At 35.9% G+C, this 15,341-nt stretch overlaps 1 protein-coding gene across 2 annotated transcripts; it reads left to right on the top strand.

The window, feature by feature from the left end:
• Positions 1–9,528: 9,528 nt before the first annotated feature.
• SCG2 (secretogranin II) lies at positions 9,529–15,043 on the top strand. Of its 2 annotated transcripts, none has more exons than XM_027589692.1 (2): positions 9,529–9,733; positions 12,683–15,043. In XM_027589692.1, exon 2 carries the CDS (start codon positions 12,697–12,699, stop codon positions 14,551–14,553), a length of 1,857 nt encoding a protein of 618 aa, XP_027445493.1. In that variant the 5' UTR covers positions 9,529–9,733; positions 12,683–12,696; the 3' UTR covers positions 14,554–15,043. The 2 variants fall into 2 exon arrangements, with proteins under 2 accessions (XP_027445493.1, XP_027445494.1); XM_027589693.2 differs by lacking the exon at positions 9,529–9,733 and adding an exon at positions 9,824–9,876.
• The last annotated feature ends 298 nt before the right edge of the window (positions 15,044–15,341 follow it).

Raw genomic sequence — 15,341 nt, 5'->3', positions numbered from 1 at the left:
CAAACTTTCCAGAACATTTCTACAACTATTACATAATTGGACACTGGCAGCAACTCTCTTAACGCCCTTATCCCAGATAACATCACCGTCATTTGGCAAATTAAGAAACAGGGGCTCAGAAAGGTTGAGTAATTTCCCTGAGGTGACACAGCCAGGCAGGAGCCCAGTATTGTACCTCCCCCCATAAATAACTGCTGCCTGTTGAATTTGCTCTGGGGCAAGTTTCACTGAGGAAGTAAAATGTCTTTAAAACTTAAATGATTTTTTTTTTTTTTTTTTTGCTTAGTGAATATAGCATTTTTGGACATGGGAAGAAGAAGGAGATGTGACTTATATAACCAATAGTTCTGGACCCCCAAATGAGGATTAAGTCCCACTCAAGGTTGAACTACAATGTAACACAAAATATCTAAAAAATTAGTCATTTGAAGAATTTTCTTATCTTTAAGCATTATCTGTACTACTATTTTCTTAATATTTTTTCTATATTGAGTCTTTTGTTAAGCCTAAATAAAAGGAGTTTGTATCACTGCCTCAACTTAAAAATTTTATCACCTACATAAATAGGCAACCCAAACCATAAATTCAATAAAAATATGAAGATGTTAATAAATTTCTGTTTAGATCCTGCAGCCTATAGAAAGCTCTGAGCCTAAGGCCAAAAAGAGAAGATTTTCAAGTGTCAGAAAAGTATTAAAAACATACTAGCCCCAAGATGAAAATTTCATCTTTATGTACCTGGGAGAATTGTACAAGGAAGAAATTTCAGACTGTGTAATTCAATTTTACTTTTGTCCTGTCTGTGCCTGACATCAAATCACTTCCAGTGATGCATTCTATACTTTAGGAGACATAGATGCCTCTGATTAACTCTTTTGATAATGGGAGCCTCTTGGGGAAAGCAGAACAAATCCTCATTACCAACTTGTCTCACCAATGACTGTAATTCAAGTTATAGTAATATTTAAACCAGTTGATCTCAATATTTGTATCAGTCAGTTTGAGCAAGGTTCTATGTAGTAACAAACAATCCCCCCAAATCAACTGTTTAAAACAACTTTATTTCTTACTCACTCTGCATGCCACTGAAAGGTTTGGAAGGCAACACTCCACATTGCAGTCAGTCACTCAGGGACCAGGCTGTGTGGGCAGCCACTGTCTCAAACCTTGTCTGCCATTGTGGTGAAGGAAAGTGAACTCTGATATGTCCACCTAAGCTCATAGGCTAGAACCCAATCATGAGTCCAAGAAATGTAATTATGTTGTATTCCCAGAAGAGGGAGAATTAGAAATACTTAGTGAATAGTACTAAGAGTTACAACAAAATTTTAAGATTACATACTCACTTGAGCATCTGTTTATAGCTCTGGAGCTGTCTGATAAAAAGCATGCTGTAATATACACATAAACATTTGCATTCAATTTCATGGGATTCAGTGGACCTCAGGTTAAAAATCTAATGGTCTAATAAATGGAGTAACTGCATTCAGGGGCTAGGGATTGATCAAGGAAGGCCCCCCTGAGGAGACAAATCAACTAAATTTTGCTTTTAAAGAATCACAATGGTGTAGAAAAGAGGTAGACCATTTTCTGGGCAAGAAGAATGATGTGGCTGAAGATGGACCTGATGAGAATAAGTATAGCTGCTGGTAAAGAGGTTTATATAATTAAAGCTGAAAATCCAAGAAGTTGGGACTGGAACGTATGGGAGAGCATTAAGAAAAAAAAAAATCAGTGAAAGATCTTGAACTATGTATGGAAAGTCAATCCAGTTGGTTCCAGTTGAACAGAGGAGCCTCATAATGGAAAAATGTTGAAAGATAATTTGCTATTGTATTTCTAAGGATCAGACCCCCATGGTTTATATTTAGTAGACAATTAATATAAATTTACTGTGATTTTTTTTTTTTAATCCAACACTCCAGTCATTCAAGCAACAGTGTTTTCTGAGTGGTGGCTCAGAATAAAAGCAGAAATTATTTCCCTTCAGTTGCTAACTTCCTGGCGGAAAAAGACACATGAGAAAGATTAGTGATAAACACTGGATAGGGAAGGGATTCTGAGAAAGACCAAAACATAAGGGGGCATGAAGAGGCTGTGAAAATGGACAAATAAGAAAGGAGCAACCTGAATGATTAGCAATAGTTAGGGAAGGAGGGGTGGGTGAGGGAATGCAGGAATGAGCTGAGATTATCATTCCATGGTTGGAACGGAGGGCCAGGGATTATAATTGATCATGTGAGGACATTGAGAAGGAGGTAAGAGATTGGGAGGGAATGGGGTCAGCTCGGGTCTTGATATGCTTATTTTTAAGGTTGGTTTGGATGGCTTTTGCGTACAGAGGGAAAGAAACAAAACAAGATCCCTGACCTCATGTCCTCAAAGAGATTATGGTCTACCGGGAATAGAATAATCTAAGAATCTCACAAATAAATGCTACATTACAACTGCAATATGTATTAACCAGGAGAGATATGTGGTCCATGAGAGAATATTCTGGAGAGAATTTGCTATGTCAGGGAAGTCAGAGAAGGTTCTCCAGAGGAAATGTAACTGAGCTTCCTTGGAAGTAAGAGGTTCAAAGGGAAAAGCAGGCAATGCAGGGTTGCGGAGATTTTCTAGGCAGAGGGACTGGGATGAATGTCAGTTCTGAGTTAGATGCTGTTTGGAGTTTTGAATTAAGACAAAGAATGTGCTTTGGGGGTGGGGACCAGAACCATGACTCATGAAGAAAATTCAGTAGAGCTATTTCACTTAGGAAAAACAGAGTGGGGGCAGAGACATGATTCTGTTCATAGGAAGAGGATTGAGACCAGCTCCACAGAGTCCGGAAGTTCTGAACTGGGATCCATAGTGAAGCCTACAAGAGGTCAGACTTCAGATCACTACAAGGGAAAAACCCAAAATTTAAGAATAAAGCTGTCCAAAGATGGAATAACACGTGGCATTAGAAAATAATGAGTTGCTTGTCATTGGAGGTATTTGATTTAAGTATAGGCTGGAAGGCTGTTTGTTAGAGATATGACGGAAAGAGTAGATGACATTTTACGTACCTTTCCAGTCATGATAATCTATGAACTAGTTTGGACTCAGATAAACTCATCTGTATTTATTCAAGAATCAATTTAAAATGAAGTCTTTTTAGGTGGAGAAAGAGATATTCTTTACAAATGCCAGCAGCATTTCCATAATGGGAATAAATAATGGACTAGCGAGCAAGTCTCTAGAAAAACTGTAAAAAAAGGTCAGATATATTTACATTTAAATTTGGTTTTATGTTTAATGAACAGTTCTGTTATGAGAAAAATTTAAAGATGTGAGAAAAGGAAAAATTAGTGTTTCATTATGCCGTCTAAGAAAGGCATGGAAATACCATATCTTTTGATAAAGATAGAGAATCAAATTTACTATAGTGTTGCTCTGACTTGTTTTAACTAATCAAATTTTTAGTATTCTTCTTTATCCCAGATGTGATGTATGAAATGGCCCTGGAATCACTGCTTCCAGTTCTAAGCCCCTTGGACAGCAATCCAGGGAGTATTTCATTTCCCCATATTTAAAGCTGCTGAGGCAACTTCTCCAAATACTCACAAAGGACCAGTGGTACAGATGTATTTCATTTTGTTAATATTTGCTTGTGGGACTCTAAGGACTTTAGAGTTATTAAGGAACCTTTAAAAGGGGCTGGTTAAAGCAAAACTGTAAATTCATTAGCCATTTTTCTCTTTGTTATTTTTTACTTCATTTTTTCCCCCACATTCCCCATTGTCAGAGTTCTTATCTCTATTTTACAATCTTTGTTCTGGCCTTTGAAAATTCTTAGGGTCCACCTTATAGCTCTTTTCTCAGGCTTGCTTTCTTTCTTTTTAAAGATTGATTTATTTATTTTAGAGAGAGAGAGAGCACAAGCAGGAGGGGCAGGGGGAGAGGGAGAAAGAATCTCAAGCAGACTCCCTGCTAAGCAGGGAGCCCAATGTGGGGTTTGATCTCATGACCTTGAGATCACAATCTGAACGAAAACCAAGAGTTGGATGCTTAACCGACTGCTCCCCTGCCCCCAGGCTTGCTTTCTTATGCTGTAACTCTCTGTCAATCAAAACATAGCATCTGTTAGAATCACCTAGAGGGGTCATAGGACCTCGATCACTAGGATCCATCCCCAAAGTTTCTGATTCAGTAGATCTGAGTGGGATCTGAGAATTTGCATTGTTATTTTCCAGGTGATGCTGATGTTGCTGATCTGGAACCACACTGAGAATCACTGCTTTAACAGATGCTTTAAATCACCCTACCTGTAGCATGTCCTCCTTTCTTCAGTGTCAAAGTAATAGATGATTTGATTTATGTGTTAATTCCCAGACTCTATACCAAAAGTTCAAAAAAAAGAAAAAAAAAAAAAAAAAGCCTGAGATGTAGAATACAGTCTCAGCGGCTTTCTTTGGGGGAGGAGATTTTAGGTTGGGTAGCCTTTTCTCAGCTCCTGACTTCATATTACACATGTGAATACCCTACCTCCAGAAGTGATACACTCATTTTATCAAAATAGCACTCTAAAATCCCAAAAAAGGCTAAGTGAACTGTGAAAGTCATCTGGTGAATCAGTGGGAATCCTGAAAACAAAATGCTAAACTTGACCATGAAGATGGTAAGTTTTGACCTTGAAGACTCTCTTACATCTCCTTGGGCTTCTGTTTAAAAGGAGGTATAGAAATGCATAGTTGGGAGATTTCCAAACAGAAAATATCCCTGTTAAAATGTTTGTATGTATATACTCAAAATGTTGATTCACAAAACAATTATGCCAGGAGAATCTGAAAGATTGAGACATTCAGTGTTGTTTTAAACAAAGTAATTAACTTCTAGCACACAAACTTCTTTCCCCAAATCCATTGAGGAAGCAGATGCTCAAACATGCATGGTATTAGATTACAGGAGTGGTACTTTCTTTTCCTCCAAGCACCAGATGGTTCTAGAATCCAAAGGCAATGGAAAAGAAAGCCTAAATTTATTTAAGTGGCTCTCATTGAGAGCTTATGAGAAAGATCGTATTTTAGTACCTAGTAGGCAAATGTAAAAATAATTTCAAAGTCAAATCCCATTTCACAAAGGAAAAAGGCACAGTGTCCAAGGATTAAAAGGGGCCTTAAATGTTACCTAATTTATCTAGGGCCACTAGCAACGTGGTACTTTGATAAGAAGAAGAAAGAGAAGAGGAGGAGGGGAAGGAGGAAGAAGAAGAACAACAACAAAACCCTCCCCCAAAAACAAAGAATAAACAAATACTAGAGCTATAAATGGCTCATTTTTCTTATGTACAATCTCAAATTTTAACTCAAATACTAGGAAAAATGTTATACAAAATAAGGGAAAGAGTAGAAAAATAGAGTGAAAGAAAATTTTCCTTAAAAAAATCTATCCATAATTTGTTAGCAGTGCCTGAAGCTCACATACAAAGGTTGTTCATTTGCCTAAGGACACTGAGACGACAAAACATTCCAAGATGGAGCTTTGACAGTAGAAATGAGGACATGTTAACTCAACTGAACACAACATCGTTTTGGCCAGCCATTGTGGCAAGGCAATGGGGTAGGTGTGAGGGTACAGTGGTAGAAAACAGAGTTCCTGCCTCTTAGAATCAGTGGATTTTGTCTGAGGAACTAGGTAGTTACAGTATTAAATGTACCCAGTTCCTGATTTATATGTTCTCTGAAAGCAGTTTGGCAGCCTCTGCCTTTGCAAGGGAAGTAGTAAAACATTTCATTCTTCTATGATTGGGAGTTAAAAAAAAAGTCATGACAGGAACATTTATTAATAAAGAAAGTATACTACAACTAAAAGAAAGAAGTTTAAATAAAATTTGGAAGCAGTGCATCCGGGAGGCAAAGAGTAAACAAGGAGTATAAGGAAGGAAAAGTAAGCAGAAGAGAAGGGAGGCAGACGTGAGGAATGAGCAATGAGAAGTAGCCCAGGCCTTTAGGGGTGGGGGAAGACACTGCAGAGCACCCTTTGCCCCTGGCAAATGCTGGAGGACCTCAGGTCATACATACTGCAGACTGGACTCCTCCATGGGTGTTATCTTCCAAGGGACAGAAGAATGAAGGAGTTAAGAGACGGGGGAGAAGGAGATGAGAGAAAGGAAAAAGAAAACACATTGGCTTCTGAATCTTAATTGCTTTCATATAAATTGAAACAAAATGGGAAATGTAATGGCGTGGAAGAGAGATACATTTCAAACTGAGGTATTACTAAGATTGCTTGTACAAATGACAAAAAAATATTCAAAGTCTGGTCTAAATGAAATATGAAATTGAATAACAAAGAATGAAATGACTAAGATTTAAGAAAATCTGATCATAAAAACAAATTAGTCCATTCTAATTACTTAGATTTGAATTGTGAATGATTGGCTTGATCTCAACAGCACATGTTGAGGATTCAAGCTAATTTAGTAAAAACTATTATCATACACAGTACATAATTATTTTGAAAATGTTCAAGATATAGAGCTTTGTTTCTAAGAGGCAATGATAGTTGGTAATTTGGACCTAACAGAAAATTAAAATTTTGTAAGGAACATTTAAAATGATTTTATCTCAGGCTTAGTAATAAAAAGATTTATAGGTTATCTATAATATACATGCTCTAAAAGATTTTACATCAACAAAAATGCTGCCTTTTCTCTTTATATTACATTTTAACTTCTTCAAATGGATTTCTATTTCAGAAAATAGTTTCCTTTAGAACAAATAACTACTGGCAAAAACAATTAATGATTTCTAGAGCTATATTAAATATAACTCATTGAAAAATCTATAGAACACAGGCTGCTGGTGAGTAGAATTTTCCAAATTCAGTAATTACTCTCTTGTTTGGAAGACATTATAATATGCCACATAGCAATATTAAAGTGATCTAATGTCAACTCTTGTTTTCCATTTTTGCTGTCCCAGATAGGAGTCTGGGCCTAGGCCATCTGGACAGTGACCAAGAAAAGCAATTGGGACAACCCCTGAGGATCTTTGTCAAAGTGACTACATTCTAGACTTGGATCTTTAATGGTTGGATCCATGCCATACTCATTTCTCTATTCCTATAACCCAGCAGAGTTATGGAAATGCCTTTGGAAAGAATTAGGTTCAAATCATACCTCTACCAGTTATGAGTGAGGAACCAGTGACTGACTTATTTATTTCTGAATTTCGGTTTTGTCCTCTGCAAAATGGAGATAAAAATAACTATCTGTTGTAGTTACATGAGGATTAAATTAGATTGTAGAAATTCCAACTACAGTGCTTGGAACATAATGGAACTCAATAAATGATATGTATTTATCTTTGTATCATACAGTAGGCAGGAATTCACTTACCCACATATGGCTCATTACTCTACCCACACCTGTAGCTGATGCAGCCAGTCCATCCCAGCAGCTGCCTCCTGACATCTCAATTGGAGTTTTTGAATGACGTTTTGTGTGGATTTTGGATGATTAACCTCAGGAAAGAGATTGACTTTGGGGCCTTAGAAGAACTATAGCTTTTGGCCCTTGTTAAAAAAGTTCAATTCCTGAACTAGCCTAGTCAAGAGTGTCTTCATTGAGAACTATTGAGACCTATGTTGAACCAACCCTTCAAGATTGCACTTGCAGAATTTTCTGGGGCAGTATTGATACTGGTTAGTTCAACTGGCCACACAGAACTACTAGAAAACAAATTAGGTCAAACTCAGAGTGGCTTAAATATTTATCAAGGTTAAAGAAAATGTTATTATGTATATAAAGCTAACAAAAATAGCAGCAAAAGAGCTGACATCATTGAGATAGTGGTTGAGAAATGGGATTTTCAACTTTTTCTCTTTAACCTAGCACTTGACGTTGCTCTAAAAACTCATTATGAAGCATAAAAATATTAGATGAATTGGCCATAGGGTTAAATCTGAAACTATGAGTTCCAAGTCAATTCACAGATGATGGTGGTCTGGTCATTTGGAAAAATCAAATATTTTCAATAGGAGAGCAGGGAAAGAAGGAAGGGAGGAGGGAAAAATCAAGGGTCATTTTCCCTAAGATTGTTTTTTCCCTAATATTTTAAACTATTCCTATTTCCTTGAGGATTTCAAGAGTACTGTGGTTTACCTAACATAGCTAGAAATCATTTTAATAAAACCTGATAATGAGCTATCTTAGCAAAGGCTTCTTTTCCCAGGAGGCTTTTTTCCCTTGAATTTGTAGATGGAACCAAATGGCTCTCGACAGTGCTTCCCAAACACTTCTGGCTAACCTCTTTCTTAGTGCTTTCCAGTTTATAACAAAATAATCTGTTTGTCTGTCATCCCCACTAGACTAAAGGATCCTCAAAAGTATATACAGAGAGCCATATATATATAGTCATATACGTATGATGTCATAAAAAGCTTTCATACATATATATATGATATCATATATAAACTAACATACATATATAATTCATCTTTGTATCTGGCACTTAGTAGGCATTGCAACTTATTGAATGGACAAATCAGTAGCTGATTATTCATTTAACCTAGATATAAAGGGATCTCTTATACAGCAAGATTCTTTTCATACTTAAAGTATATTTCAAAACGTAGTTTCTAGAAAACACATCTTTAATAAAATAGGTAAAAATTTAGACATATGAATTATTAAAATAAATAATCATGTTATCTGGCAAAGCAGAGTACTGGTCATGAATTACAAATCTGAGAGGTTGGGATTTAGCTACTATCTTATGCCCTGGATTAGTCACATTTATGAAAAGTATTCAATTCATCTGATTCCATAGGAAAAGAAAAATATTTATAGCTACTTCTTCTCAATTACAGATGAATACCCATTACATACGTGTCACATTTTTCTCTAACAGTAAAAGAATCCATTTTTTATTTAATGGAAGTATTTTCATTAACATTCAACCTCTAAGCCTCCTTTTTTGAGACAGATATTGCAAAAGATACCAACAGATTCATATAGAATTATCAACTAGTAGACCTGAAATCTTAGAAATACCTACTTCAAAATTATACTGAAGCTCTAGAGCAAAATTCCAACTCATTAGAGCCTTAAAGTTTATTCTCATACAAAAAAAGAGAAAACTTTCTTTTTTATTCAAATAAATGGAGTTTAAAAACAATTTTGCTTCTGGTCATGATATTAAATATGACTTTTCATATTAATAATGTGCCTTCCATTCCTCTTGGAGTATACAAGGGAACGGTAATGTAATTTCTTTGTGGGCAATGTAGAAGAAAAAGTCCTTGTGTGTAAAACTTTTTTATAACGACAAAAACAACAGCAACAAGAAACACTTATCACAAGATATTAGAACATAGATAGGATTATATTTCAATTAGCCATGTCTGTCTGACAGATTTCTTTAGGGAAATTGTGCAGAGCATTTTATTTCAAGCCTCAAAAATTTTGATGAAAGAAAAAAGAAAACTGCAATTTTTGCCACGAAAAGACAGGTGGCGTAAGCATGCAGCATTTTTTTTCCCCCTCAAATATATAAAGTGATTATTTTCTCTTGGGTTCTTTGAAAAAACTCGCTTGTGCTCGGGTTTGTGGCTGAGCCCGGTGACGTCAGTGTGGCAGTGCGGAGTCAGGCGCAGCGGCTCTCTATAAGCCGAGGAGCTGTCCGGGTGCTGAAACGGCCCGAGCAGCTCACCCGGCGCTCTGGGAGGAACATGCTGTGGACCTCCTCTCCCATATAAAAAGGAGGTAAGACTGCTTTTCTCTTTGATTTACTGGAAAGTTCTAAATTGCGTGTTCTTTCCTTAATTCCTAGCTGAGAAGAAAAAGACCGTTTGGCAACCTTATATCTATAGAATAACTGAATAGCAACCTGCTGCTCTTCAATCAATGTAAGGACACTATATATGTACATATGGAATTGAATCTATGATTTATAGATGCTGTTGGATATTTATAACCATGATGCTATTTGGATAACCATATGTAAGAAGTGTGAAAAAGTTAAGGATTTTAGGGTCAATACCCATATTAATGTAAAGTTAACTAAGCCTGATTATTTTCTTTCCTTAATGTATTGTTTCTTCTCTTAAAAACTAGATACAAAGCCAGAGATATACTTTATATGTTTAATATTCTTAGCAGTATGTTTCCAATCATTCAAAGGCTGTTAAACACATTAGTCATAGAGGCAACCAATTTTGGAACTAGTTCTTTTTTTCTTTGACATTTACCTTACAAGAGCTCAAAATTAATAAGCTATATAAAATTATTTTCTGAACTGATATACTCTGAAAGGGCTTACATTATTATCTCCTAGTTTTAGTCCCAGGAAAGTAAGATTAGAATTATCCTGAGTACAGTTTTTTTCTTTTATTCAGAGTGCAATATTATCTTGGGTTATAGGTTAGATATGACTATGAATTGCAGAGAGTTGTTAATTTTGAATTACCATGAGGAAAACCTTCATAACTGTGTAAGATATTATTATTATGTTTTGATTGAAAGAGGTTGTACAATCTTTTGCTGGACATTTTTAATGGGACACATTTCTTTTTTCTGTATCTTAACTAGTGGAATTGCTCAAATTAGATTAAATATATCCTGTATTTGTCAATGTTCCAGTCTAAATTTCAATAGAAAAGACATTTTTAGCTTATGAAGCACTAGTTCAAATTGTACATAGAATATTAGAGCTGTTGAAACCTTTTTCAGTATATTGAAGAACTGCTACCTGGGAAAGAAATCCCTTGAGTCTTACTCAAAGGCAGTAACTATGTCATCCAAACTGAAACCTTATATATGACCAAAGAATAGCATATGTTAGGCTGTGGTTTAAATACCTGCATTAAATATTCTGCCCCAATTCCACAGCAAAACCCATCTATAAGATAATGATTTTAAAGACAAACACATAACTCATATGTTAAGAATACCCCAGGATAATGGTTTTGAAGGCAATAAGTTCATTAAGATTCTTAAAATTACTATTTCACATGCCAATGTTGAAAATAGATAATCAAAGCTAAATTCATAATATAGAGAAGAAATTATAACGTACTTCTATTTAAATCTAAGAATCTATGAATTAAATTTCTTATAGTAAACATTAATTCATAGTAAATATTTCAGAAATTTTCTCTGACATGCCTTTAAAGATTTTTTCTTTCAGTAAATTAAGTAGTCTGATTAATGGGAATCATTTTAATAATTATATGCATTTATGCTAAAGAAATTTCTATAACTACAACCACTGTTAAGTTCTAAAAACTGAAAGCATTACTTAAATACCAAATGATGAAAAATGATATTTTCTACAGTTGATATCTAAGCTAACAGAATATTGTACCCACAAAACTTAGCTTGTATGTCACAAAATCATGATGCAAATAAGATATCATGAACAAATTTGTGAGCTTTCCTCACATTTATTTGCAACAAAAATTGCAAATATTAAAATAGTTTTTCAGTGTTAGCAGTGCTGAATGTAAAACATGTAAAAAAATAATCCCCTTGCTAATTCATATGTGAGATAATAAGACATTGGAGGGAAAAAATGAATGAAGATTTTTAAGTAGGAAGAATTCAACATATCGTCTGTGTTTATCTAAATTGGGAGTTACATAGTGGTTATTTTAAGATTTTCTAACAGTATGAGTCATTTAAGATTTCACAGGTCCACACCAAAATAGACACAGACATAAGTCAAGCTGAATCTGAACACTCACAGGTTCAGAAATAGACTGGTTAAGAAAACTTATGTTCTCTCTGTAGCATCTGTTATTATTTACTATGCATTCTTGAAGGCTGATGAAAAATATAACCATGATTGCATTTTGCAAGACAGTCACAAATAAAATGATTAGAAGAAATATGGAGCACAAATATTTTAAAAGTTTACTTTTTCAGTATGTTTATACAGAAAGAAACTTCACTAGGTTAGCCTACTAGCTGGGACCAGAGAATGTTCTGGAGGTTATTAAGGTATAGAACCTTTAAAATTGTCAGTTGGGTTTGGTGTCAGAGTGAGAACAAGTTATTTCTGAAAAATGTAGGTAAATAGGACTCATCCACAAGGCAATTCAGTATGATTGATATTAAGATGCTGTATTACTTCATCATATGTAATGTCACTGCTGTAGTGTTTCTACAAAAAATTAGATGGACAATTCAGGAACTTAACCACATGATTTTTTATACAACCTTAAGGAAATCATTTAATGTGTGGTGTGTGTGTGTGTGTGTGTGTGTGTGTGTGTGTGTGTGTGTGTGTGCATGCATGTTTTAAATTAAGCCAACTAATTTTTTTTACCAGTGTTTTCAATAGGAATGTTATACAAGACAACTAAAAATCAGCTTGGAAATTTTTTATTAAACAGACAATGCATACTAAAAAAACTAACTACATGTTTTGCAAATTAAAAAATAAAATTTTAGAAACCTCATATCAGTATTTTTGTTATTATTTTAACAAAGTGAATGTCATGAAAACTTGATGAAATTGGGTAACAATTTTGCTGGATTCCTGTAGTTAGGTTGTGAGGGTTATATAGGAAATATGTACGGCTTTTAAAAAGAGTCATCCCAAGTTTAATGTGAAATAATCTCTGCTGTCTTCCTTCAATGATCAGTTACTTGTTTTGCTATAGTGTCTTCTAGTTTTTCATTTCTATTAACTCATATTTTCTATGCTTTAAGGACATCTTTCAAACATGGCAGAAGCTAAGACTCACCGGCTTGGAACAGCCCTGTCTCTCATCCCTTTAATTTTCCTCATCTCTGGGGATGAAGCAGCTTCATTTCAGCGAAACCAGCTGCTTCAGAAGGAACCAGACCTCAGACTGGAAAATGTCCAAAAGTTTCCCAGTCCTGAAATGATCAGAGCTTTAGAATACATAGAAAAACTCCGACAACAAGCTCACAAAGAAGAAAACAGCCCAGACTACAATCCCTACCAAGGAGTCTCTGTTCCCCTTCAGAAAAAAGAAAATGGTGATGAAAGTCACCTGCCAGAAAGTACAAGGGATTCCCTGAGTGAAGATGAATGGATGAGGATAATACTTGAAGCTTTGAGACAGGCTGAAAATGAGCCTCTGTCTGCACCAAAAGAAAAGCCCTATGCCTTGAATTCAGAAAAGAACTTTCCAATGGACATGCCTGATGATTACGAGGCTCAACAGTGGCCAGAAAGGAAGCTCAAGCACATACGACTCCCTCCTATGTATGAAGAGAATTCCAGGGACAACCCCTTTAAACGCACAAATGAAATAGTAGAAGAACAATATACTCCTCAAAGTCTTGCCACACTAGAATCTGTGTTCCAAGAGCTGGGGAAACTGACGGGACCAAACAACCAGAAGCGTGAGAGAGTTGATGAGGAGCAAAAACTTTACACAGATGATGAAGATGACATCTACAAGGCCAATAACATTGCCTATGAAGATGTGGTTGGGGGAGAAGACTGGAACCCAGTAGAAGAAAAGATAGAGAGTCAAACCCAGGAAGAGGTAAGAGACAGCAAAGAGAATGCAGAAAAAAATGAACAAATCAATGATGAAGTGAAGCGTTCGGGACAGCTGGGCCTCCAAGATGAAGATCTCCGGAAAGAGGGTAAAGATCAATTCTCAGATGATGTCTCCAAAGTAATTGCATATCTGAAAAGGTTAGTGAATGCTGCAGGCAGTGGGAGGTCACAGAATGGGCAGAACGGGGAAAGAGCAACCAGGCTTTTTGAGAAACCACTTGATTCGCAGTCTATTTATCAGCTGATTGAAATCTCAAGGAATTTACAGATACCCCCTGAAGACTTAATTGACATGCTGAAAACTGGAGAGAAGCCAAATGGATCAGTGGAACCAGAGCAGGAGGTTGAACTTCCCGTTGACCTAGATGACATCTCAGAGGTTGACGTAGACCATCCAGACCTGTTCCAAAATAAAATGCTCTCCAAGAATGGCTACTCCAAAACACCTGGCCGTGCTATGGCAGAGGCCCTACCAGATGGCCTCACTGTTGAGGACATTTTAAATCTTTTAGGGATGGAGAGTGCAGCAAACCAAAAGCCTCCATATTTTTCTGGTCAGTATAACCGAGAGAAAGTTCTGCCAAGACTCCCCTATGGTCCTGGAAGATCTAGAGCAAACCAGCTTCCCAAAGGTGCCTGGGCACCAGATGTGGAGAACAGGCAAATGGCATATGAAAACCTGAATGACAAGGATCAAGAATTAGGAGAATACTTGGCCAGGATGCTAGTGAAATACCCTGAGATCATGAATTCAAACCAGGTGAAGCGAGTTCCAAGTCAAGTCTCATCTGAAGATAACCTACAAGATGAGGACCATATCGAGCAGGCCATCAAAGAGCATTTGAATCAAGGCAGCTCTCAGGAGACTGACAAACTGGCCTCGGTAAGCAAAAGGCTCCCTGTGGCACCACCAAAGAATGACGATACCCCAAACAGACAGTACTTGGATGAAGATCTGTTAATGAAAGTGCTGGAATACCTCAACCAAGAAAAGGCAGAAAAGGGAAGGGAGCATATTGCTAAGAGAGCAATGGAAAATATGTAAGAGTTTTCATTAAATGCCCTAATTTCTCCCTCCAACCCCAAGAAAACCCCAGCATTTCTCTTTAGTGTGTTGACTTCTATCCTGTTAACACTGTAATATCCTTAAATGATGTACAGGCAGATGATTCCATTTCACTGGGGTATCTGCTTCACTTATTCTGAGCTATTCTCTTGTGTATGGATATGTGTCAATGTTATGACTTCTGGATAAAAAAATTAATCACATCCCTTATTCAAGAAAGATATCTGTGATAGTGTTTAATAGTGTATTTAATGGCTGTGGCATTGTTGATGCTCACATATGATAAAGAGTGTCCTATAATTCTCTTGAAAGTTTTTAATATTTATTGAATTATTTTGTTACTGTCTGTAGTGTTTTGTGAAGTTCTGGAGCAAAAAAAAAATAAAGCATTATAAATATATAGTTTTATTCATAAGGCCTTTTCTATTGTGTGTTTAATTGTTGATTAATAAATGTTATTTCTTGACAACTGTGGACTATTCATTCTGGAAAGCCAGAGACAATGACTATGGAGCCCAAAGAGAAAATTCTTATCTTCCACAGTCAACCCAGGTAAGAAATAATTGTAAATATATTATTATGCTATGTGCTTAGAATGTAACATCTTCTAATAGCCCACTGCTTAACACTTGCTTATGGCTTTTCTCACATATATGATTTATGGAATAAGACTTTTATTGTCATAGTTATACCTTGCACCTTTGATTTATAAATAAATAAATACATTTAAGTCTTCCATACCCATAACTAGCTTTGGAAAAAAAAAA

The sequence above is a fragment of the Zalophus californianus genome, chromosome 3 (genome assembly GCF_009762305.2).
Source record: "Zalophus californianus isolate mZalCal1 chromosome 3, mZalCal1.pri.v2, whole genome shotgun sequence".
NCBI lineage: Eukaryota > Metazoa > Chordata > Mammalia > Carnivora > Otariidae > Zalophus > Zalophus californianus.
This window is presented reverse-complemented; position numbering and strand designations above follow the sequence as displayed.